Source organism: Microplitis mediator, chromosome 4 (assembly GCF_029852145.1).
Source record: "Microplitis mediator isolate UGA2020A chromosome 4, iyMicMedi2.1, whole genome shotgun sequence".
Classification (NCBI taxonomy): Eukaryota; Metazoa; Arthropoda; class Insecta; order Hymenoptera; family Braconidae; genus Microplitis; species Microplitis mediator.
The window spans coordinates 9,144,203-9,170,455 of record NC_079972.1 but is presented as its reverse complement, the minus strand read 5'-3'; the positions used below and the strand labels follow the sequence as shown (position 1 = coordinate 9,170,455).

At 30.3% G+C, this 26,253-nt stretch overlaps 3 protein-coding genes across 4 annotated transcripts; 2 read left to right on the top strand and 1 right to left on the bottom strand.

Moving 5' to 3' along the window:
• The first annotated feature begins 640 nt into the window (after positions 1-640).
• On the top strand, positions 641-10,098 carry LOC130666252 (intraflagellar transport protein 172 homolog). Its single transcript, XM_057467062.1, has 5 exons — positions 641-897; positions 985-1,097; positions 2,716-2,901; positions 2,979-6,213; positions 6,758-10,098. The coding sequence occupies exons 1-5, from the start codon at positions 715-717 to the stop codon at positions 8,267-8,269; spliced, it is 5,229 nt and encodes a 1,742-aa protein (XP_057323045.1). The 5' UTR covers positions 641-714; the 3' UTR covers positions 8,270-10,098.
• A 75-nt stretch (positions 10,099-10,173) lies between these two features.
• LOC130666253 (brefeldin A-inhibited guanine nucleotide-exchange protein 1) lies at positions 10,174-21,397 on the bottom strand. Its single transcript, XM_057467063.1, has 10 exons — positions 20,721-21,397; positions 20,093-20,604; positions 17,831-18,246; positions 17,353-17,757; positions 15,934-16,605; positions 15,623-15,864; positions 15,275-15,555; positions 12,986-14,137; positions 11,780-11,983; positions 10,174-11,639 (listed from the first exon to the last, which is right to left on the bottom strand). The coding sequence occupies exons 1-10, from the start codon at positions 20,848-20,850 to the stop codon at positions 10,479-10,481; spliced, it is 5,175 nt and encodes a 1,724-aa protein (XP_057323046.1). The 5' UTR covers positions 20,851-21,397; the 3' UTR covers positions 10,174-10,478.
• Positions 21,398-22,385: 988 nt separating this feature from the next.
• LOC130666375 (brain protein I3) lies at positions 22,386-24,795 on the top strand. Of its 2 annotated transcripts, none has more exons than XM_057467317.1 (3): positions 22,386-22,611; positions 23,274-23,416; positions 23,688-24,795. In XM_057467317.1, exons 1-3 carry the CDS (start codon positions 22,542-22,544, stop codon positions 23,817-23,819), a joined length of 345 nt encoding a protein of 114 aa, XP_057323300.1. In that variant the 5' UTR covers positions 22,386-22,541; the 3' UTR covers positions 23,820-24,795. The 2 variants fall into 2 exon arrangements, with proteins under 2 accessions (XP_057323300.1, XP_057323299.1); XM_057467316.1 differs by having other exon boundaries at positions 22,393-22,611; positions 23,271-23,416.
• The last annotated feature ends 1,458 nt before the right edge of the window (positions 24,796-26,253 follow it).

Genomic DNA, 26,253 nt, shown 5'->3' with positions numbered 1-26,253 from the left:
TTTTTTTATATTATCAATTTAATTGTTTAATTTTTTTTTATATGAAATTTAAAAATTGTCTTATATCTGCTACATTTACATGATACTGAAGTTAGCCGACGTCTAATAATTTTTGGATTTTTTTTTAAAACAATAAATTATGAAAAAAAAAATTTTTGAAAAAATTGCACCTGTAATTTTTTTAAATTTTCTACAAGTGCATATTCTTAGTTTTTCCTTTTTTTTTTGTAATTGATTGTTGAAAAAAAATCTGAAAATTTTTTATTGTCTCTCAATTTCAGGATCATAAATTTATACTTATAAATTTTAAATAAATAAATAAATAAATGAATTAAAGTAATGAAATTTCAAAAAATGCGCGAACTGATTTTTCGATTATCTAAATACGTATTTTTTCATTTTTTATTTTACTTACATTTTTTTTATTTATTAAAAGATTTTAAATTGTCTGCTACATTCACACTCATTCAAAAATATTTAAATAATAATCCATTTTTAGAAATCTAAAATAAATTAATCGATTATTATTCGTAAATATACGAATTAAAAAAAAATGGTAACTGTCACGTGAGCTAACGTTTGAATTTTAAATTAAGAATTGAGTGTTTCCATGGTAATAAATTTGTAAACAAAAATATATATGTGATAAAAATAAATAAATTTTGTATAATAAATAATATTTGTTTATTTGTTGATGAGTTAATTATTATAATTATGATTTTAAAATATTTAGGTTGTGTATTGGCTGGTAATGAGGGTGAAAATCGTGCTGTCAGTATTGCTTGGTCACCAAATAATTTAAAATTAGCAGTTGCTTTGGCAGATAGATCTATTTATCTTTTTGATGAGACAGGAGTTAAGAAGGATCGTTTCTCTACAAAACCTGTAGATTCTAAGGTTTATTTTTTTTTATTTATTACTTAGTAGATATTAATTTTAAATTAGTAGTATAATTAATTCAATATGTATATATTTAATTTTTAGTATGGAAAAAAAAGTTATGTTGTAAAAGCAATAGCGTTTTCTCCGGATTCAACTAAAATTGCTGTTGGACAAACAGATAATATTGTTTATGTATATAAAATTGGTGAAGATTGGTAAGTACTAAGTAGTGATTACAGGGAACTCAGAACGGCAAACATAAAAATTAAAAAAAAATGTTAAGCTACATGGACTTTCCTTAAAAATATTTAATTGGTTTTACTTAATTTTACTTTATTTTAGTCACTAAGAAAGTATTTATCGATATGATCCAATAGTTAAAAAAATAAAAATTATGTGGGACAATTTCCTGATAAATTAAAAAAACAGTTATGGAGTTTAATTTTCTTGTTCCATCTTTTGTATTATGAACTAGAAGTAAATTGTTTAGAGACCCGCTCGGCATGAATGTCAGAAAGTCATCTTCTGGGTATCATAAAGTTTATTTATTTATTTATTTCGAATAGAATAAACGCCGATCGGCTATATACATATAAAGTTTTTATTACAAGATTAAATGATTAGATAGCATAATTTTTATGCATGTACTATCAAGAAAATTATTGCACCGACTAGTACAGATTAATAGAGTATTAACAAGTTTTTTACATTAGATGTAAAGGAGGAGAGTGAACCACCAAAGTAATCTAACTCAGTACAATGGTTATTAACGAGATTCGCAATCCTGTTTATTGGTCCATAACATACGTAGTTTTTTGTTGTTTTCATTAAATACAGTAGCCTTCGGGATCTTAGATCTGATCTTGAGCAGATGAAACTGAACTGTTCCAAGATTTTAGGAGAATCGATATATCCATTGATTGTTTTGTAAAAATGGATTAGCACACTGTCTACTACTCTGCAGGCTATTTATCCTGTACTGACTGTAAACATCATCAGTATTCCTTGAACGTAGACGGTATGCAATGTATTTGCAAATCTTGTGTTGGTTATCTAAAAAATTATGGTATCTTTCTGATATCAAAAGAGATCTTTCTGACATTCATGCCGAGCGGGGGTGTATATGTCGTAGACACATCATGAAATTAGACATTTAATGAACTGTAGACAGATCATGTAATGATCATTTCGTTACACGGTGACTAAAATTTTTAGGCTTTTCATGAAATGCAACAGAGCTTCAGAGAGATCGTGTAATGTTACAGAATTACATGACATCCCGAAGTTATTTCGAAAGTTCGTTAAATTTCTTATGGTAGTATTGCTGACTTAATTGTGTAAAGTCTAGGAGTGATAGATGTGAATGCGGATTAAATAAAAAAGTAAATTAAATTTGATTTATTTATACTTGGTAAGCTAGCATGACATCTACAGTTCCTTTTACGGGATGAAATCGGCATGAATAATCTGTTATCTTTGAGGGAAGCTGTTAAAAATTGCCGTGGTGGGCAGGGATACTAAATGCTCGTGTAGAGCTTCAAACATGCAATGCCCAACTAAAAGATGTGCTTGTAAAAAAGCAAACGTGTTATATAATAGTAGATCTCATAAATAATTTGAATTTCAGAATTTGAAATTATTTTGAACTATTTCAAATTATAATGTTATGGTATGACACAATATCAAATAATTTAGATTTTTCAAATCATTTCAAATTAGATTCCTTAATCAGGGGAAGCCCAATTAATCTCAAAAGCCTATTTTACCCCCCTTAGCCATAATTAAATAAATTTTAACAAAGAGTAATTAATTTAAGAGATAATATTTTTTTAGGGGTGAAAAAAAAGTTATTTGTAACAAATTTGCGCAAAGCTCATCAGTAACATGTATGATCTGGCCAACAGAGGGTCCAATAATTGTTGGTTTGAGTGATGGAAAAGTTCGTGTCGCTATTTTAAAAGCTCATAAAGCACAAACACTTTATACAGCAGATGCAATGACAATAGCTCTAGCATCAAAGTAATAAAAAATAATTATTACCTATCAATTTTAATTAAATTATAAACATATTCAAAAATAATAAATGTTTATTTCAGTGAAAAAAAATCAGGATTTTTATCAAGTCATGCCGATGGAAGTATTATACGATACAATTTAAAAAGTGATGGTGTCACTGAACCATCAGGTAGAATCTTAACTCACGGAGTACCTGCGTATGCTTTAGCTTGGCCGCATGATCATATTTGTGCCGGAGGAAGTGACAAAAAATTTATAGTCTACGATTCTCACGGTAAAGTAATCAAAACTTTCGATTACTCGCGCGACAATACGGACAAAGAGATAACAGTCGCATGCTGCAGTCCAAGTGGACAAAGTGTAGCCATTGGATCGTGGAATCGAATTAGAATAATTGATTGGAGTCCACGTCGTGCTGTTTGGGAAGAAACGAATACTCGCGTACTGCCAAATTTCTATACAGTTACGGCTTTAGCATGGAAACGAGATGGTTCGCGTTTAATAATTGGAGGTCTTTGCGGTGTCATTGAACAATTTGAGACTGTTTTGAAACGTGCGATGGTAAGAGGAAGTCACGAAGTTGCTTACGTAGGTCCTAGTCAAGTTGTCGTGCGATCTTTAAGTGGTTCAAACCGTCCAGTCAGCATTAAATCTTACACAGGAAGTGAAATTGAAGATGTAAGAATTCTAGGCCGTAAAGACAATCATATAATAGCTCGTACCAGTTCAACTTTACTTATCAGTGACATCACGTTGAATTTACTGAGTGAAATACCCTGGGAAGATAAATCAAATAGTGAGAAATTTTTTTTTGAATATCCTGGTGTCTGTTTAATATTTTCGTCCGGAGAACTGACAATTGTCGAGTACGGAAAAAATGAAATACTGGGGTCAGTAAGAACTGAAGCTGTTAATCCACATGTTGTAAGCGTACGCATAAATGAACGACAGGTTCTAGGTATGCCAGAGAATAAACGTCTTGCTTATTTACTGGATTCTCGGACGGTACGAATCGTTGATTTAATAAACGGATCAACAATAAGTATTATTGGTCATGACGCACGTGTAGATTGGTTGGAGTTGAGTGAAACAGGCCACAGATTATTGTCGCGAGACAAAAAAGCTCGACTGTGGCTGTGCGATGACAAAGGTAGCAGGATATTGCTGTTAACTGGGACGGGTTTTGCTTCATGGGTGCCTGGAAGTGATGTGGCTGTTGCTCAGACTGGTGATAAACTTGCAGTTTGGTATAATGTTGACGCACCGGAAGCATCGACACTTATTTCTATACGTGGTGATGCTGTAGATATTGACCGCGATGATGGAAAGACGGCAGTTATTGTTGAAGAAGCTGGTTCTCGTGTGAATTATCCATTAGACGAAGGGTTGATTGAATTTGGTACAGCTTTACATGATAATGATTTCGGTCGAGTTATTTTATTTCTTGAGGACTTGGGCGATAGACCGGAAGCTGAAGCCATGTGGGAAAACGTTGCGCGCAATGCTATGACTGAGAGAAAATTTTTGATTGCTGCAAGATGTTACGCAGCATTAGGAGATGTTGCCTACTCGAGTTTTTTGAAAGATATTGTGAGAATTGGTGAAGAATATTATCAAGAAACGGGTAATGATCCTCTGACAAGTCCTGAATGTTGGGCTAAATTGGCTATTTTAAATGGAGAATTAAAAACAGCCGAAGCGATTTATCTTGAACAGAATGAACTAGACAAAGCATTGGAAATGTACCAAAAATATTGGCACTGGGAGGAAGCCTTGGATTTGGCTGAAAATCGAGACTGGACTGGATTAAAAAATCTTAAGGATAGACATTTAGCTTGGCTACTTAACAGTGGACAGGCAGCTCGAGCAGCTGTGATAATTGAATCCGATGATCCACGTCGTGCTGTCAAACTTTTTTTGGAAGCTGGTCGTGCAGGTCGCGCTGGACGACTTCTTTTGTCAAACGAATCTCTATTAGAAGACTCTAAAATTACTGATGAAGTAGTCAAAGCACTTAAATCATCAGACTTGATGGAACTAGCTGGAGAAATTTTAGAAAAAACAAATGACACTTCTGGTGCTATCAAGTGTTATCAAGAAGCTGGAATTTTTGCACGAGCTCTAGATTTGGCAAGATCTGTTGAGCCAAATTCTGTTGTGAGTATTGAAAAAGATTGGGGTCATAATTTGGCAACAGCTGGTCATCATGACGCAGCTATAAATCATTTTATTGAAGCCGGTGAAATAGCATCGGCTTTGAATTCAGCGATAAATGCACGACAGTGGCGTAAAGCTCTTCAAATAGTTCAGGTAATTGACAGCGAGGATTCAGCAATTCAAGAAAAATGTTATAAGCTTGGTGAATATTGTGCATCAAATGGCGATACTAATTTAGCTGAAAATTTATTTTTACGTGCTAAAGATCCAAAACGCGCTATTGAAATTCATATAAAAACAAATAACTGGTCACGAGCTTACGAGGTTGCGATGGAACACATGGAGTCTACAGAAGCCGTTAAAGTTTTAACAGAACATGCTGAAAAATTACAAGAATCTGGTAACTTCCGTTATGCCGAAGCATTGTTTGTTGCTATTGGTGAGTACGACGCAGCAATTGCGATGTACCGTCGTGCTGGTCATCGGCATGACATGATTCGGCTGGTTGCTGAATATCGTCCGGATTTATTGAAAACTACTCATGCATATCTAGCACACGAATTGGCAGCAGCTGGGAAAGCGCGTGAAGCTGAAGAACATTTCATTGGAGCCGAAGACTGGAGAGGGGCAGTGGCTGCTTACAAGGCAGCAAATTTATGGGAAGATGCTTTAAGAGTTGCTAAGCAGGCGTCTGGTGATACTGCAGCTCAGCAAGTGGCGCTAATGTGGGCACGTACTCTAGCACCGGAATTGGGCGCTCGACTTTTGATCCGACTTAATTATTTTGATCCATGTCTACTGATGGCCTGCGAGGCTAATCTATTTGATTGGGCACTGGAGGCTGTGAGATACGGAACTCCGGAACAGCAGCAAGAAGTTCATTACAAGTATGCTATGGCACTGGAGGATGAAGGCAAATTTGCTGAAGCTGAAAAAGAATTTATCAGAGCTGGGAAAGCTACTGAAGCTGTACAAATGTATATTCATACGAGAGACTGGGATGCTGCGGAAGAAGTTGCTCAGTCAGTAAGTCAAGAAGCCGTGGCGCAGGTTCTGGTTGCCAGAGCTGCTGAAGCTGTTGATAATAAAGACTATGCGTTTGCTGAGTCACTTTTACTAAGAGCTCACAAGCCTGAAATAATTATTGACCATTACAAGGTTTGTTATTTATACTTAATTAGAGTTATATTTGGAAGACGGGGCACGATGGTCCACCCCCAAAGTTAAAAAAAAAATTTTTATCAAGTTTTTTTCATACGTTTGATATATTTTTTCAAAGTGATACGAACTATCTGGGGCACGACGGCCTATTCCTAAAATTTTACATAAAAAAAATAAGATAACTGGAAAATCTTAAAAAACGAAGTTGATTTTAATGAAAAAAAAAATTTATTTTATATTTGGGGGCATGGGGGGGGGGGGGGCAGAAAAAAATTTTTTTTGCATAAAAAACAAATAAACTATAAAATAAAAAATTTGGAAAAATAATTTTTAGGTACAGGCCGTCGTACCCCGAAAAGAAAAATTTTTTTAATCAAAATTATTGTAAAATAACTAAATTTTTTAAAAATATGAAGGTGATTGGTAACCGGTAATCAAAATCCACAAGAAATAATTACTCGTTAACGTGGGCCATCATGTCCCGATCTCCCCTACGTGTTTGTTTAAATCTAGATGTTAAAGTTTTTAAATTAATTTTCAGTCAGCAGGAATGTGGTCAGAAGCGATGCGAGTTTGCCGTGAGTATCTTCCAAGTCATGAGGCAGCTTTTCGTCGTGAATTAACGCACAAAAGTTCCGGAATAGATGGAACAAGTAGTTTAGATGAAGCAAGACGTTGGCTAGAAACCGGAGAAGTTCGCACTGCGTTAGATATTTTGATCATCGATGCATCACGTCCAGCACTAATCCAAGCAGCAGATATTTTATTAAATCAAGCAGATCCTGAAACGGCTCTTCAAGTTGGCGGTGAACTGGGTTCTAAATTAGTCGTTGCAGGAGAACACGCATTAGCAGCTCAGGTTTATCTTCAAGCAGACAAAATGAAGGAAGCTATTAATGCGCTAGTGTCCGTTGGAGATTGGATGAGAGCTCGACGGATTGTTCACGAACTTGCACCAGACTTAGAATCTTATTTAGATGATAAGTATCGTGAGAGTGCACGAGACAATGCCATTGCTATGACTGATAATGATCTAAGTGGACGAGGAGAACGTGATGCTGATAAATCTTTGGAAAATCTTGCTCGTAAGGGACAATGGATCCAAGTATTTGAAATAGCCAGTACATTAAATACCGAAGTCTTACACAAATATTTAGCACAACGTGCTGCTCAATTACTTAAATCTGGAACACCAGAGCCAGCTTTGCAATTATATTCACAATACGGAGCACCTCCTATTGCCCAGTACCATAATCTTTATTATCGTTTAGCGGAAATGATTTTAAATTTGTATGAAGGATCTCCTGAATCACGATACACACGTTTATCACAGCTACGTACTTTTTTACTGGGCCTTACAAAACAAATAGAAGGTTCGTCAGCAAGTGAAGAAAAGTTTGGAAGATTACTTCAAGCTACTCATTACTCAGCTGTAAAATGCGCTTGCCAGCTGTTTCCAAATCTCGCTAATCTTGTTACCAAGACATCAGTCTCTCTTCTGAGATACACAGACGTTGTACTCGCTGATCGTTGTTACTACGAAGCAGGAGTTGAATTACGCAAATCTGGATCCCACAGCGAGGCTTTTGTCTTCCTAAATCACTTCTTAGATCTCGAAGAATGCATAGAAGAAGGTGATGGAAGCATTTTAGATGTTGATGATCTTCGAATTACTGACTTCCCTCTAGAAGTTCCCCTTCCTGGGACACTCAGTCTGACGCAAGAAGAGCGAGAGGATGTACGCGAGTGGGTGCTGGCTGTGTCAATGGATCAGAAAATTGAACAGGGTCTGCCAGTTGATCAGCGAGGAGTTTACATCGGGTCTCTCACCTGTCCTGCAAATGGTTCAGCTGCACTACAACCTTGTGCTTTAACTGGATATCCAATTCGTGCTTCTGTTGTCAGGTTTGAAGGAAGTAATCGCGTTGTTGATCGCGATGATTGGAATAAACTGATGAACGCTGCACGACAAGCTCCCTCTGAATCGCCACTCAATGACGTCTTAGTCTTTGTACAAGAATGGTGTGGCTCATTACCTAGTTATACATTTTAATTTATTTTTATTTACTGAAAAATTACAATCTATCCTAGGATATTAATTCATTTAGATGTCGTAGGTATTTATTGAGCATCCAGTGATGTTTCTTTTTTAGTTTTGACAGAGATTTTATTTATGTAAAACGTTGAAGGAGATCTAGTGGTTTGAATATTTTTAATCGCTTGACTTCTAAGCTACGATCCAGTAGTTTAGTTGCCAGCTTATTCGGATGTTAAGTCATCTTATGTGGTGTCTGGTGCTGTAACACTGAATTTCTTCCTTGACGGTCATCATATAGAGGTCTCTATGCAGACTGTTATTAGATACCAGGGTGGCCACAAAGAAATGATTTCAAAATTCCCTGATATTTCCCGGTTTTCCAGTAAAATTTTTCACATTTTTCCCTGATTCAGAACTTTTCTTTCATTTAGATATTCAAAGTTTTTATTATATTTTCATTTTCAATAATTAAATTTGATAGTTAAATCATGCGAGAAACCATAAAAAATGTCAATAAAATAAATTAATATTGCCTATTTTTGATTATTCGATGTTAAAAATGTATAAGTTAAAATATTTAATAAGAAATTTTGTGATTTAAATAAATTCAAAATACACTGGTTACAAAAATTAAGGGAAATTTCAAATTTTTTAGTAATTTTCCCCAGGTTGTAACTCAAAGGAAAATGGTCGTACAATAAAAACAAAAAGTCAAACTGTAGCTTCAAGTGTCTAGTTTTCTGATCTGGGTCTTTAAATTTTTTTATTATGCACGGTTCCGGAGCAATCAAAAATCAATCATAATTATCGAAAAAAATTTATTGAAGCTCGAAGACCGTTTTTAAGACGAGCAAAAATTTGGTAAATTTCTTTTTCAATAGTTTTCTTAGGATTACTCTGGAACCGCACATAATAAAAAAATTTAAAACCCAGATCAGAAAACTAGACACTTGAAGCTACAATTTGCCTTTTTTGTTTTTGTCGTATGACAATTTTCCTTCGAGTTACAACCTGTTGAAAATCACTTTAAAATTTGAAATTTTTTTAATATCCCTTAATTTTTATAACTAGTGTATAATTTAAAATTTTTTAAATTTTGAACTGTTACAATTTCATCCCCGGATACTTTTCGAAATTCCCTGACATTTCCATGATATTTCCCGGTTGCATTAAATTCCCTGATAATTCCCGGATTTCCCGGTTCGTGGCCACCCTGGTATGATACGTACCAGGGTACGTACTATTGTTCTTAGTGCTTTTGACTGGAATCGGATGATTTCCAGGTTGTACATTTTAATTAATAAGACACTACCGCTCAAAAGTATTTGGCCACCTGCATTTTTCTATGATCCTGAAGTTAGCAGACATTTAAAAATTTTTGAATTTTCGTTTTGCAATAAATCAACTGCAAAAAAATAATATAAAAATATGCACATGTAGAAAATTTAAAAAACTACAGGTGCAATTTTTTCAAATATTTTTTTAAAAATTTTTTATTGTCTAAAAAAAAATCCAAAAATTATTAGACGTCTGCTAACTTCAGTATCATATTTTTCTTTATATTCCAAACAATAAATCTATTAAAACAACTTTATTAGGTTTCATTGTTAGTATTCCGTCTAATAATTTACTAATAAATAATTAAAATTACTATGAAATCGTTTCACTTATTCAAACTTTTAAAAAATACCTTTTTCTGAGTGGCCAATTACTTTTGAGCGGTAGTGTATTTTAAATTTAAAATCACGAATATTATTTTTTATTTTTTTTATTAAAATCAGACCGACCTGTTGTCACATATTCAATATTCATTTTTCAATGTACACTTACTACATAAAATAATAATAAAATAGTTGTATATAATATTAATTTTCTACGTATAACAAAAAAAATTTTACTTGCATCAATAATAAAAAGACTAAAAATCATGCACGCCCCAATTTAAATCGTAGTCAATAATTCAAAGCATTTTTCCTCATTATTTTACTAATTATATTTATATTTAATTATATAATATATTTATAAGATGTATATAACATTACATATTTATATGTGTGTGAAATAATTTCGTCGCATAATACAAATTAAAAAATAAATTATTGTAATAATAATATAATATTATAAAATTATGATAATAATTTATCGGTTGTCTTTTTTAATTAAACAATAACCAATTTCTAATATTTGATTTAATTACATAAAAATAAAAATAATAAAATTATCGTTACAACTGTGTAATCCTGAATACCGGACCAATTCGTAAAAAAAATCTACGCAAGACAGATCGTGGTTCAGGTTTAAGATCAAAACACATGACTTCACATAATAATGGATAACAATTTGCTGCATGTACGGCAAAACGATTATCACACATTTTAAGAATTCTATTAAGTAGCAGTAATAAAATAGGTGTCCACGCATCACGATGAGCTTCATTTGGTAAAACTAAAAAATATTCTAAAGCTTCACGTGATATTTCAACTAAATGAGACTCGACTGTTGACCAATTAGTACGATGGGTTTCGTCATTATACATTTTAAAAAGTATACGGAGTGCACATGCAAGTGATTGGGTCTCTTGTTTCAGTAAATTTGGTTTAACGGTACCACGAAAACCAGCTTTCCAAAGGATATTGCGTTGCTCATTATTAACATTGAAACTTTTAGCGAATCTGTGTGATCTCAGAAGACAATCAACCAGTTGTAAAAGATGTATAGTTGTTAATAAACAATACATTCCTTGTTCTTCTTTTTGTTCACTACCTGAGCCATCGATACCCGAATCACTTGATCGTCCGTTCAACATATCGGCTTGTGCTAGAGCTAAATTTTCTTGATCCTCTTTACGTGATGTTGCGGGATAAAATATAATATTGTCAATAGTCTGAATTAATTCTAATTGAACTACACATTTTATAAGCAATGATGAAAATAATCGTGATCGCGGTAAGTCATTGTTGTTATTATTATTATTATTGTTGTTGTTATTATTATTAAGACTTTGTGTACTTGGACTACGCTTCAATATTCCCACATGATTATCATGGTCTCCGGTGATAACATCCATATCGGATTCTTTATTTGATGACGGGGGTTTCCACGTCAGGAGCACTGACGGTAAAGTACTTTCGAAAGTGTCAAGAATACAACGAGTTGTTTTGGTCCATGTTTCTTCATCGAATTTAATACCATTGCTTATAACGAGATTTTCAAGGCAATTAGTACCAGAGCGAGCCAACTGTTCATTGTCTTGCTGAACACACCATAGTAATTGGGAATAAAGTTGACCGAGAAGAAGTGGACCTAAAATATCGTAGAATTGAGAAAAGACGTCGACGATTGCGTAGAGCGCGTGATTGCAGGTCGTGGTCATCCATTCGGCTTTCTAAAATAAATATCAATTGTTGATATTAATTAGTAGTTATAAAATGAAATGATGCTAAATCGCATTGGTATGAAATTGGCTTTCGACTGGCAAAGCAGGCATTCAAACTCACAGTGATATGATAAAATATTATTATTTACCTCTGTATGTTGTTCTGGAAGTTTCATATTATCAAAAATACGAAATAGTACTTGGAATAAATCTTTCCACCAGTGAGGCTTAAATGAAGCACCGTGTGTCTTGACGACGTCAAATAGTACAGTTAATGCACGTGTTCGTACATCAAGTTTACATCTACTGACAACACAAGATAATTCAAATAACAATGGAAACCAGCCTCTCACCTGTTAATAATTATAGTTTATTAATTATTACGTTCAATTAAATATGATATATAGAATGGGTATCGTGATTAGTTGCTCGCGACAAAGTAACCGCTACCAAAATAACCGTGAATATTAAGGCCATTCTCAGACAGTCCTCACTTTTTAAAAATTTTTAATTACTTTTAATTATCATAAGCATATCAAAATTTAATTAATTATTAAAAAACAAATTAAAACTTTAATTGCAAAAAGGACAACGTAGAAGTAATTTTGCAGAGATATATAATTTTTAAAAAAATTACTTACAGTTGATATCAATTGGGACTTAAACGAAATTTTTTACATAAATTTTAGCCTACAAAATTTGAAAATTCGAATTATAAAATTGACATGAAGATTTTACTGAAATTTATTTAATAAATTTTGATTAACTTCCAATTGATGTCAACTGTAAGTAACTTTTTTTTAAATTCTATACCTCGGTGAAATTACTTCGACGTTGTCCTTTTTTCAATTAAAGTTTTCATTTTTTTTAACCCTGATTAAAAACTCCGATTGAAACCAATTAATTCTGATTGAAAGTCTATTGGATTTCAATCGGAATCAATCGGAATTCAGCGGTTTCAATCGGAGTTTTTAACCAGGGAATTAATTAATTAAATTTCAATATGGTTGTGACAGTTTAAAGTCATTGCAAATTTTTAAAAAGTTCGGAGTACTATCTAAGAATTTCCTTAATTAAATAAAATAAATTAATATTGTGTACTTGTTGAATATCTTTCATTAATTTATATAGATTATTATTATTAATATAGGGTAAGAGCACCAGTACCTAATCCCAAACCAGTAGCCAGCGACTTCATGTTAAATTATATCTATATATATTTTGAGCCAATGTTAAAGTATATGACCGGCTGGCTACTTGTTAGGGGCTGGGTACTGGTGTTCTTACCCTAATTTCGTCTACGTGCCAAATGTTACAGGACCGATGAAATAAAATAAAATAATTTCTAAACATACCCATGATCGATCTTCCTCAGATACCATTCCACTGTCGTCCATCATACCCTCGGCAAACATCTGAGGATTGGCATCGATATACGAGGCGCTAGTGCGTATCAGTCTTATAGCTTCCATACTAGTATCCGGAAAGGATGCATTGCAAGCAAATTCACTTAGGCACTTAACGGCATCTTGAAATGAGTCTACCATAATACTAAAATCCTTAGCATATAAATCATTTATTATTTTCCCAGTCATAGTAAATGCCAAATCAACAACTGATTCATCACGATCACTAGCGGCATGATGAAATACACTAAATATATTTTTCCAACCTGACCGTATATTTGGTGCTTGTGAATTAACTATTTGAGCTACACATCTTACAACCATATCACGAATAACAGGTGATCGATTTTTTTTCATAATATGTTCAAATGGTCGTAAAAATTCTTTTTGAAATCTAAAATTAGCAAATTCACCTTTTTCAATAAATTTTGTTGCCAATTGTCGTAATGAATCAACAGCAAAAAATGATATATTTTGTCGTGGACTACAACCAACCCGATCAAAATGATCACCAACGACTTGCCATATTCTTGACCACTGCAATCTAATACGGCCCATATTGTAATAAGAAATTTCAACAATTTTAGTTAATGAAAACATTCGTGGCTGTGATGGATGAGAAAGTTCTTCAAGTGATACTTGACACAGAGCTTTTACAAATTCTACAATAGCATCACCGTCAAGTCGTATCGATCCAGTAAAAATTCTATCAACAGCAACAACAACACTCTGTGAGCTTGTTTCGCCAATTGATTCTTTAACACTCGGATCAAGTGAACTTAAATTGAGACTATTTGATTGATGCGAATTATTGTGTGTTAAATTTGTAAAATTATTAAGCGGTAATGGAAAATATGGTTTTGATGGTGGACCCAACAACTGCGGTCGTATTCCCGTGCCTATTAATTGAGCAAGTTCTAACTGTGAAATACATTTTACAACGTCCAGCCACGAGCTGCCTAAATAGTTGCCGTCTGTATGAGCAATCGTAATTAATGTCTTTATTGTATCAATATTCTTGGCTTTCATTTCAGTTATTGGGGAATTTGCGGTAAGAAGAGTGAACCTTGCCAGTGCTTGAACGTAAGCATCGCGTTCCAACTGTTAATAATAATAATTATTATTATTATAATTATTTAATAAATTAACTTCTTAATAGTAGAGGTGTGTGAATATTCGAATTTACAAGTTAATCGACACAAATTCGAATCGAATAATTCGTGAATTTTCAAATTATTTGGAAGTTTATGATTTTTGATTCATGACGTTGTTTATTTTATTGTTCTCGTTATATCCCACATTAATATTAGAATCAAATAATTAAAAATTTTCAGACCAAAACTTATGATAAACTAGTGTGAAATTTTTTTAATTGTTTTATTTAAAAACTATACAAAAAATTACTCAAGAAAATAAAACTTTTAAAAGCAAATTTGAAACTGCTCAACACTTAAATTTTAAAAAATATTAACGATCTCTACGGAAGCATTAAAGTTCAATAAAATATTTATTAAACTTTATATTATCTTATTTATTACGATAACCACTGTTATTGAAAAATGAAATTTTATTCAAGTATTCTTTAAGTTGAAGAATTAAATATCATTTGATTTTGTAAAAAGTTAGAAATGAAAATTTCGAATTATACTAAAGCTTCAAAATAGAAATAAACTATTTGAAGGATTCGAATTATGCAACGAGTTCAAATAGTTAAAAAATTCTCAAGGAGCACCCCAAGTAGTACACTTGCCTTTGAGATATCTATAAGACATCAGTTTTTAGGCAACTTTTTACTGTATCGATAAGGCAGCAATATGTTGACAAATCGATGAAAAATTTATGTCACCGAAAAAATGTCTGCTTAAAAGACTTAACACAAGTGACGACAAAAAGTAAATCACAAATAGTGGTAAAATAAGTCATCCAAATGATTTTTTAATTGAAATAAGACAGGAAAAACAACACAACTCTTCTCTGTCTTCGGAACCAACATTTGCATGTCATATTTATACCAAAAAAGTTGTCTCTGTGCTACTTGGGTTATCAAACAATTCAAAAATTCGCACACCCCTACTCCCTTATTAAAAGAAACGATTTAAAACGATTAGAAAAAAAAATTTTAAATACTTTTTAATGCTTTTGAATACTTTTTGAATCGCCCTTCTTGTGAGCATTTAACATTGCAAATCGTTTTGAATCGTTTCTTTTAATAAGGGCTTCATAGTAAATATTAATTACCGTCATATGAAAAATACAAGCTATACGAATAGCACATCGTATACCATCCAAACATAGTGATGCTATTTCTGGATCATCGCAATCCTGAAGCCCAACAGAAAAGGCCGCGAGAAAAGGTGTCCAGGCCATTTTAAACATTGGCCGAACGTGTTCCAGGTGTTTTGCGGTTGTAAATGGCGCTTGGACATGACTAACAGAGTCCATTAAATTTTTTGCTGCCGTTGATATCAATTCCATCTCCATATTCCACAATAGCCGACGTTTCTTTTCACTTGATATAACTAGTAATTTTTTTAAAAATAATTTTAAATTTAAATGTATTCAGATATTAATTGTTATTTTTTTTACCTTGTTTTCCTGGCCTATTTGGATGTGACTTCATTTTTATTTCATTACCAGCAATTTCATCATAAATTTTAGATAAATATTCTTCAGGTAAATCTTCATTATCACTAATCCGTCGATTTAATTTGATATACTGCTCTTTAGTCATTTTATTTTTAACTTGCGGTGAATGTAAATCCGTTGTAAGCATAATTATTGAAAAACCTAACACGTAAGCTGTATCAGCACTTGTAAACAGACCATTGCTATTGAAAAGAAAAAATAAATAAATAATTAAGCAATTAAATAAATAAATATTTAAATAAAACAATTACTTTGGATTGCACTCGCAATATCGACTAGCAAATTTTTCCATAAGACGATCAATCTTTTGAGCTTCACCAGGCAATCGAAAACCCTCAAGAAAATATCGCAATGCAGTGACTAAATCTCTGTTAGCAAAATCCATTTGATCGATATAATTATACATAACTTGATTATGATTATGATCACCAAGAAAATCACCGATTGCTGTTTTATCTAATCGTTCATCATTATGAAGAAATCTCGCAACATCATCAGGCGCAGTACCCAATAAATGTTGCTCCTGGAGATATTGAATTCCTTTGCTGGGTTTTCTATTAAACATATCAATGCCAGCTTCCCATACTTCTTTTTGTTGCTTCTGAACTTCAAATTGTTCTGGTGAATCTGGCATTTCTTTTATACCAATAAGACTAGAATTAGCTGAAGACAAACTTCCAGCGCTGCCATAACGTGGTAAAGATGGTTGACCTAATGGAGGATCGGGTGGTTCTGTCGGCAATTGTTGATCAACAGGTACCCCAGGATTAACATAAAGATCTCTACTCCACTCAACCATACACTTTAAAATTGATACTAAACACTCTAGGCCGCGTATACGCATTGATTTTTCTTGATTAGGAGAAGCTCCAAGCTCTAATGCTTGACGACCTTGTGCTATTTTTGATAAATCATTCACCAGTCTAAAAATTAAATTTTATTAAATTAAATAACAAGCTCTCAAGTAATAAATTTAAAAAATAAATAAATTACAAGTTATCTATATCTATATTATTAAGAGAATAAGGAAAATTTTGTTCCAGCCATATCTATATGATAGAATAAGTTAATGTTATTAAATTTGGTATCGTTAGAAAGACCTTGACTAGGATTTGTGCCTTTTCATGGTTCAAACTCTTTTTTATTGCCAAGTATCGAGATAAATAAATTTATCTATATCATTCGAATTACATTTAAATTACGCGGGAAAAAAGACGATCGTATTTATTTTCTTTAAATAAATTAATATTTTAATTATTCTGTCACTGAATATCACTGAATATATATAACTATTATATATGTAATTAAGAGAAAATAAGAAAAATTTAGTCTATGCCATGTCTTTTATGATAATAAAAATTAAACAGATTTAATTGGGTATCAGTGAAACAAAATATATTAGACAACTAATAAAAAAAAATTTGACCGTGTAGATTTTTTTTCAAGAATCCCATGATTATACAATCATCGAAATCAATAAGTTTGCGAGTTACTGATGAGATTTGTCTCATTAAATTTCAATGATAATAGAAATAAACAAAAGATTCTAGAGTTAATTTTAGAGTATAGATTTTAATAAGAACTTAAATTCAAATTATATTTTATAAATTTGGTAATAATACTCAGGCAGTCATGTAGTGACTGTGGGTTGCTTGTTATCATTATTTTACCTTTCAAATAAATTAGCAGCCGCAAGATCGCAATCATAATTTACGTATATATCAACAACACTCTGAGCATCGCCGCAAATTCTTGTCAATGCATGAATCACCATCCACTTATGCTCAAATGAGCTACTTGAAGTCTCAAGTATATTCATAAATATTTCTTTAAAGAACACTTCAATTTGCATTTTCAAATGGACTTTAAATCGCGCCAATAGAGCAAGAAATAAAGCCAGTGATAATTCAAATACTTCAGGTACTGACGAAACACCATTTTTTGATAATGCTACACACAAATATTGTTTTATCGCAATAACAAACATTTCATTCGATCTTAAAACTGGACCAGCGTTTTGTAAAATACCCAAAAGTAATTGTAGCGATAGTATTTTAGATCTCAATTCATGTGATCTAAAAATAAACATGTATTTAGTATTTACTGATAAATTTATGGGTGTTAATTTATTACGCTGTAAATACTTACTTGGGATCAGGTGTACCATCAGGTAATGGCTTCATAGATAATTTACAAAGAGCACGGAAAACAAGAAAAGCATCTTTTTGAAGTACATGCGTAAATTTAGCTGTAACCATATTGTCATTTTCATTTGCTGTTTCATCCGTATTGTCATCAGTAGGTATATGGTCAATACTTGGTTGCTCTTCAGTTGTTGTTGTCTTAATACTGTTGTCTTCTGGCACAACATTATTAACAATATCATCCAAAATCTCACCAACAATTTGATGTGCTTCAAACGATGAAGTTGTATCATTAGATATAGAAGTAGTGGTGGTAGTAGTATCGACAATTGATGAAGTCTCACATTCAGCTTCAACTTTAGATGTGACGAGTGCTTCTGATTGTTGAGGTGTTTCACTTGTTCTTATTGCTTCCTCTTCCTATTTTTAATAATAAGTAATATAATACCTCAGTTAAATAAATAAAATAATACAGTCGACTACCCGTCATAAGCCTATGCCCTTCATAAGCCTCTTCCCCTCAATCGAGAGTTACTGAGTTCAAACAACTTCCCCGACTTAACCACTCTAAGGAGTTTAGTACCAGAGAGCTCGTTATAAGCCTCCGTTAAAGTTATCAAAATTATAAACTAAGAATAGGAAAAATAGACAAATGAATGATGAAAATTTACTATCTATGTTTCGCGGAGAATAATTTAATCGTTATTAATTAAAATACAATTTATTGTTCATAATTGTAATCATTAATTATATTCAAAGCTTCTGTTACAATTGAAAAGTTTTATTGAGCATTAACTCCATCAATAAAATTATTATTTTTATTATTACTGTAATCAATACCGTTATCATTGTAATTTTTTGCATTATAATTATTATTAGTGTAAAAAGATAAGTATTTATTTTGGCGCTATAAGCAGCAGGGAAATCGAGATAGTCGCGTATGTAACAAAATGTAAATATGACGTTTAAAATTATATAAAATAAAACAGGCTTATAACGGATAGTCGAGAACAAAACTAAACACACGGTAGTGGGAAGACTGAAATTCTAAGAAAAATTTTCCCTACGTCCCCTAGACCAAGCTTATGACGGGTAGTCGACTGTAATAATACTGTTAAAAATTTTCCTTCAAATTAAAAGTAAATTCTTTTAAGTTATTAACAAGTTCATATCAGTCAGAAATATAAAATACATATATGGCATAATATAATAACTTGTTTATATACTTTATTTTTACATTACTTTAAATTTCCAAGTCATAAATGTCATAGAAATTAAAAACACAATATATTTTATTTAAATAATTGCTTATTTATTTTCCAAGTCAATAAATTTTAAATATTCATTTTAAAGCTGATGGTTATTTGAAAAACCTGAGTTTTAATTGACAATTCTTTTTTTTCATGTATAATTAGTTTCTAAAAACTTGAATTTTCATAGCAAACTTGAATAAACTCGCAATTATTAAAAACTAATTAAGGTATTTAAAAAAAAAGTTAGTTTAGTATTTCAAAAGATTTTTGAGTTTAAACTCAACATCTTAATTAATCACATGGAACATATTTTTAATTAGTCACACTGCATTTTTATTCAAGTTTATGCTTAAATTTTGTTCATGTAAAAAAATGTACATGTAAAATTAAAAAAGTCATTCGACAGCTGAAATGGAAGTAGATTTCATGATATATATATATGAAAAATGTATATCCTCAATCGGAGGCACTGGAAAAGCCACAAAAAAATTTCTTTGATCATCAGAAACGAATACAATAACAAAATTTCATTCAATGAGTGTTAAGATAAGCAATTTCTTTGGTCTAGGCGTTTACCTAGGCATAAAAATTAAAGCCTATTTAAAGAGCTTTTAGATGCATTTTATATAAATTCGATGTTGTCACATTCAAAAGTTGAAGAAAAAATCAGTAAAAATATGAATTTTTTACATTTAAAAAATTTTAAAATTCTGGAACTTCTAAACTAATCGACCGTTTTTGCTCATATTCGAACTTGATCTCAATATCGTCTACAGAAAATGTTGAGTTTCATTGAGATCCATTAAGAATTGTGGACGCAATCGTCGTGACAAGCCGCGTTCTATCGTATAAATATATATGTATAAATATGTAAACTTTTGAACCATATGTATTTCCTGACTCAGCTTGTCGAGCTAAGAGGTAGCAAAATTTTTCAAAAATTCCGTCATGAAGACAAATGCAATAGTTAGATTTCTATAAAATGTTTTAAAAAGAAAAAAAATGATACTTACTGCTTGTGTTTCCATACGTGCAAAAATAACATTTATCATTTGTGTAAGTGTAGCACGTGCAGTAGTTTGATTAACTAAATTTCGTGATGCCAAATAAACATTATAAACAGTACGTATAGTGAGTAAAACAGTTCCTTCGTGTACTTCAACATGTTGACTTGTCATTACAGTCAACAATGCCTTTATTATTTGCAACTGTACACCCTCATCAGTTTGCGGACCCATAAAACAACTGCATATTGTCTCGACAATTCGTACAATCAATAATTTGTTCGGATCCGTCGAGTCTGGTACATTACCAGTCAAATGTCCATAAGCTATGAGCTTTTGTAGGCAATCCAATGCCGTAACTACAATACGCGGGGATTTACTTTGACAAGCTAACTCAAATGGAAGAAAGTATTTCTCAGCTGATATGACATTTGAGTCGTTTCTCGGTTGAGGTAACGCATTAGAAACAGTCTCTTCTCCTTGAACATTTGGTACCTCTTTAATTTCATTCCGTAAATCATCTGTCAAAAAATAATACAATAATTAATAAATACTGTTTATTTTAAACAAACAGCTGTTAAGCAAAACAAGACAATTAATTTGAAAATACAAAAATTATAATTATTTATAATCTTACCCAATGCAGATTCGCATGATTTTCGTAATTGTGATAAATGTGATCGTTTGACATCTTTATCAGCGAGAATCTTTTCTAGTGCTCTTACTATAAACATTTCTCTAGTTTTAGAATTATTTCGCATTGTCATTAGAAAACCCAATCGACTTAAATAACATTTAGCCTTAAAATTAAGGCATCCAGAATTACTGATTAATTTTTACTGAAAGTTCTTGATTTACTGCTGCTGCTGCTGCTGATACTGATGAAGATGATAATTTTAAGATGAGGTTACTAATGCTTCTGTCACTATGCATTAATAAAATTATCATTTTATATTCTTATTCTTTATCATATATTTATTATTGATAATCACTGCCACTAGTTTTTTAAATTTAAACAATGATAATTTAATTACATTGTTAAATCCAAAGGGCGTTAATGTCTTTATTTTTTTTTTTACTTAAAAATTATAGATATTTTAATTTGTGTTAAATTATTAATTATTTACGTTTTTTATGATCAATAATTTTTCTTTTTCTTTCAAAATAAATTTTTGGAGATGCGGTACCTGGGTAGTATGAATATTTTTTGATAATTTGTATTACTGACACATTCTAGTGATGATGTGAGTAAAAAGATAGCCACATTATAATTTTGACGTAGCTCGAAAATATATATGTATGTCAAATAAAACAGGTATACACCTACACATGCACACATGTATATATTGATGATGAATAAAGAATACATAACCTAGTATTTTAAAAGTTACTAAATAAATAAAAATTAAAACCCTAGACCCAAAATGACAGTAAAGTTAGCGGGCAATTTTAAAAACTTTGAAATAATAAAATAAAAATAAAAAAATGCACGTTTAGAAAATTCAAAAATCTGCACATGCATTTTTTTTAATTTTATTATTGTAATCATTTGTTTATTTTATATGTAATCAAAAAATTTATGTCTGCTACATTTACACTCAGATTCAAATTATTTAAAAAGTACCGGACGACATTAAAATTTGAATTAATAATTATCTAGATATAATTTGATATTAAAATAGATTTAAATCATATATTATTATTTATAAATTTAAATAATTATAACTTTTTAATTGACCTATTTATTGAGAACTGAACTAGGCAGGAAAGTTGATTACAAATGAATAATAAATTCATACATGGCATTCCAATTAATCATTATTTTTTAAATTATTCACTAATTACGAAATAAAATATTAATAATTACAAATAAATGTTCATGGTTACTATTTTATTTTCCATTCACATTCTTAGTTGCATAAAATTAATTAAATCCATTCATAATATTTTTAAAAACTGGTTTTTACTATAATAATTATTATAAAAACTCATTAATCAATAATATTTTCTTATATATTTTATTGAATATCATGTAAAATTCAATTTTAAAAACGACCTCTAATCCCGCGCAAATTTAAAATTGAGGGAAAATTTAAATAATCTATAATTTAAATGTTCGCATTGAAAATTTATTAAAATGTACTACCATATAATTACTTAATGAATAAATTACTTACATAACTAATGATTATAATGTATAAATATTTATTTATTAATAAAAAAAAAACATTGAATTATGATGATGCAAATAAATTTAAAATTAGCGCAGCAATTCTGCGCATCTGACAGGATTGAAACATTTGCAAGAAAAAAAAAATAATTAAATTTTTCTAGTAATTAAATTAGTGGTACTTATCTCAGCTGAGATTAAACGTACAGTTAATTTAACGTAATAATAAAAATAAAATTTTTCGAGACAATTGATAGTTTGACAATTGAATTTAAATAAACAATAATAATGGAAAATGAACCTTTGTATTCTAAAGATGATAAACCACCACCTTATTCTGCTGCCACTGCACCATCAGGTTAATTTTTATATATTCAATTATCCAATTATATTTTATTGTTACTTTATTATTCATTACTGCAATATCATAATTAATTATAAATAATTATAATTAATATAAAATTGTTAAGACATGAGACATGATATTAATTATTTAAAACTTTTTTTATTGTATACTTTTAAATTAAATGATCATTTTAAATAATCTATCAATACTTTTTTACGATGACAGTTGATACGTTCGTTTCATCTTATCACGCAATTATTAATTATCTCATTAAAAAAAAACAATACAACCAGATCTTTGTGGTATTTTTTTTTTATTACTACTGTAATTACTTGAAAAAAATTACATAGTTGTATAATTTTTATGAGTGTAAATGTAACAGACCTGAGACAATTCATAAATTTTAAATAAGTAAATAAATTAATTAAAATACTGAAATTTTAAAAAATGCGCGTACAGATTATGCATTTATGTAAATATGCATTTTTTTATTTATACTCTACTTACATTTTATTCATTTATTCTAAAATTTAAAAACTTGACAATTGTCAGCTACATTTACACTCATATTTTTATTACATTGTAGTAATTAATTCAATTCTCAGCATAATTGAATAAATAATTATCAAAGAAGTTTTTTTTCATGATAATTAATGATTACTAAATTATAGTAGGTCCTTCTTCGTGGCAACCGCCACCTGGTTATTATCCAAGTGATGGAATTCCATATCAAAATTCATCAATTCCGTCATATGGAGCTACAACGACTGTTATTGTACCAGAAATAATTCTTGTTGGAGCTTGTCCAGCTTGCAGAGTAAATATATATTGTCTTATTGATTATTTTTATTATTTATTGTTATAGTAAAATTATAATAAGACTGAAGTTAGCCGACGTCTAATAATTTTTGAATTTTATTTTTAAAAATTACACTGATAGTTTTTTAAATTTCCTACATGTGCATATTTTTAGTTTTTTTTTTTTTTTAGTTTAGGTATTAAAAAAGAATTTGAAAATTTTTAACTGTCTTCTAACTTCAAGATCATACATTATAAATATATGATTAATTATTTATTTTGATTAATAGGTTGGAATCTTGGAAGATGATTACACGTGTTTAGGATTATTTTGTGCAATTTTCTTCTTTCCACTTGGGATTCTATGCTGCTTGCTGTTAAAAAATAAAAAGTGCTCTAATTGTGGAGCTTATTTTGGTTAATCAGAAAAAAATAATTATTCCACTGAATGAAATTTTTTAAGCTTTACATTTTGAATTTAATACTTATAATTTAAAGGTGATATTAGTTTAATAATTGATAATGTTATTTTAATTGTTATCAATTATCATGCAGTCGACTACCCGTAATAAGCCTGGTCTAGGGGACGTAGGGGAAATTTTTCTTGAAATTTCAGTCTTTCCAAACCGTGTGTTTAGTTTTGTTCTCGACGACCCGTTATAAGCCTGCTTTATTTTATATCATTTTAAAAGTCATATTTACATTTTGTTACATACGCGACACTTTTTACACTAATAATAATTATAATGCAAAAAATTATAATGATAACGGTATTGATTATAGTAATAATAAAAATAATCATTTTATTGATGAACTTAATGCTTAATAAAACTTTTCAATTGTAACAGAAGCTTTGAATATAATTCATGATTACAATTATGAACAATAAATTATATTTTACTTAATAATGATTAAATTATTCTCCGCGAAACATAGTCAGTAAATTTTCATCATTAATTTGTCTATTTTTCCTATTCTTAGTTTATAATTTTGATAATTTTAACGGAGGCTTATAACGGGCTCTCGGTACAAAACTCCTTAGAGTGAGTCGGGGAAGTTGTTTGGACTCAGTAACTACCGATTGAGGGGAAGAGGCTTATGAAGGACAGGCTTATGACGAGTAGTCGACTGTAATATGATTCAAATTAAATAATTTTTTTTATAGATCTAAGATTGCTTTAATGTTGTTATTATATTGAGAAAAATGATCAAAACTTAAATTAATTACTCGATCAAGTGCTTATGAATCAATTTAATCGAAACTATTATTTGATATAATTTATTTTTTTCCATAGAAAGTATGAATTTAAAAATCGCGTAATAATTATTGAATGTTTATGAATGTTATAAATGTTTATGCATAGTTAATGGTTATAATAAATGATATTTTATTTTACATGTGATATATATTCAATTTACTTCATACCCTTATGGATAAACATAACTCGCCCTCTGTTAAATTACACTTTGCGAATAATAAACGTTTTTATTAACTTATAATGCTTGTTAACGTGTAATGACCTTGAGATGTTATCAACAATTTAGAAACTTTTGTTCCTTAATAAGGACTAATCAGTAAAATCATGAGGTTATTGTTACTTATATTTAATTTTGATAATTTACGCAGTCGTTTAAATACATTGACTTGAGCGATAATTTATTAATTTCCTTTCTTCAATTAGTTTAATTCATTTTTAATTAGGCAATGGTAAAGTATATAAATAAAAAAAATTTTTTATTTTACAATAACGTGACTAAAAATGTAACCGTTATTTGTAACACCTTCATATGGTTGATATAATTATTGGATTGCGAAGTAAAAATTGAGAAAAAAAAAAATTTTAATTTTCAAAAGTATTTTTATAAAATATCTGAGGAGTTTTAATTTTTTGATGGATTTGTTTATAAAAATTAAACAGAATAATCCAAATCTAAATCTTAAATTTTTGGATTTATACATGAAAAATATTTGAAAAAATATATATGTATAATAGGGTGGTTCTTGCGGAGGTCACTTTTGAATTTTAATTGCTACACCCGCTCAAATTGTTCCAAATAATAAAAAAAAAGATTCTGTAAAGTTGTAGCTCTTAATTTTAAAATTAATCTGGCCCCCAAGACAGCGAGAGTTTTAAATTTAAATATTAAACTTTAATATTTATATCTCTGGTAATAATTGATGAAAAAATTTGAAGCTTGGCAAGAACTTAGTTATTTGTATGATGTTCGAAAGGGTTTAATCGAAAAATTTTTAGGCAGCTATTTTCTTAGTTCTAGACTGAAACAAATTTGATTTTTTTTTCTTCTTTAAATTTTTTGCTGTTTATTGACAATTATAGAAATATTTGATAGTTTCTGTTATTTACTTATAATTTTGGAGACCAGTGATTGAATTTAACCATTTTTTAAATTGCGAATTGTAGACTTTTTATATTAGATTTATTTATTTTTAAATGTTATAGAAAGATATAAAATTACTCGCAGATTTTGTCTGTTATTATAGTATATTTATTAAAATACATTAGAACATATAGGGTAGAGGTACCGTTTTTGGCCCTTTTAGGGCCAGTTTTGGACACTTAAAAAATCCAAATAAAATAATCTGTAAAAGACCCAATAACATAATTAATTTTTAAAATATGTCTAAAGATACTTCTATCCCACTATTAAAATGAAAATTTTATTTTCCACTTTTTCATTAATTAAAATAAAGGATTAAATGTCAAAAATGGAGCTGTGGCCACAAATGGTACCTCTACCCTAATTTTTAATGAATAATTTCATCTATTTATCGCAAAATGTTTAGCTGTTTTTAAACGTTAAGGAATTTTTTCTATGATCAATAATCATTGTAAT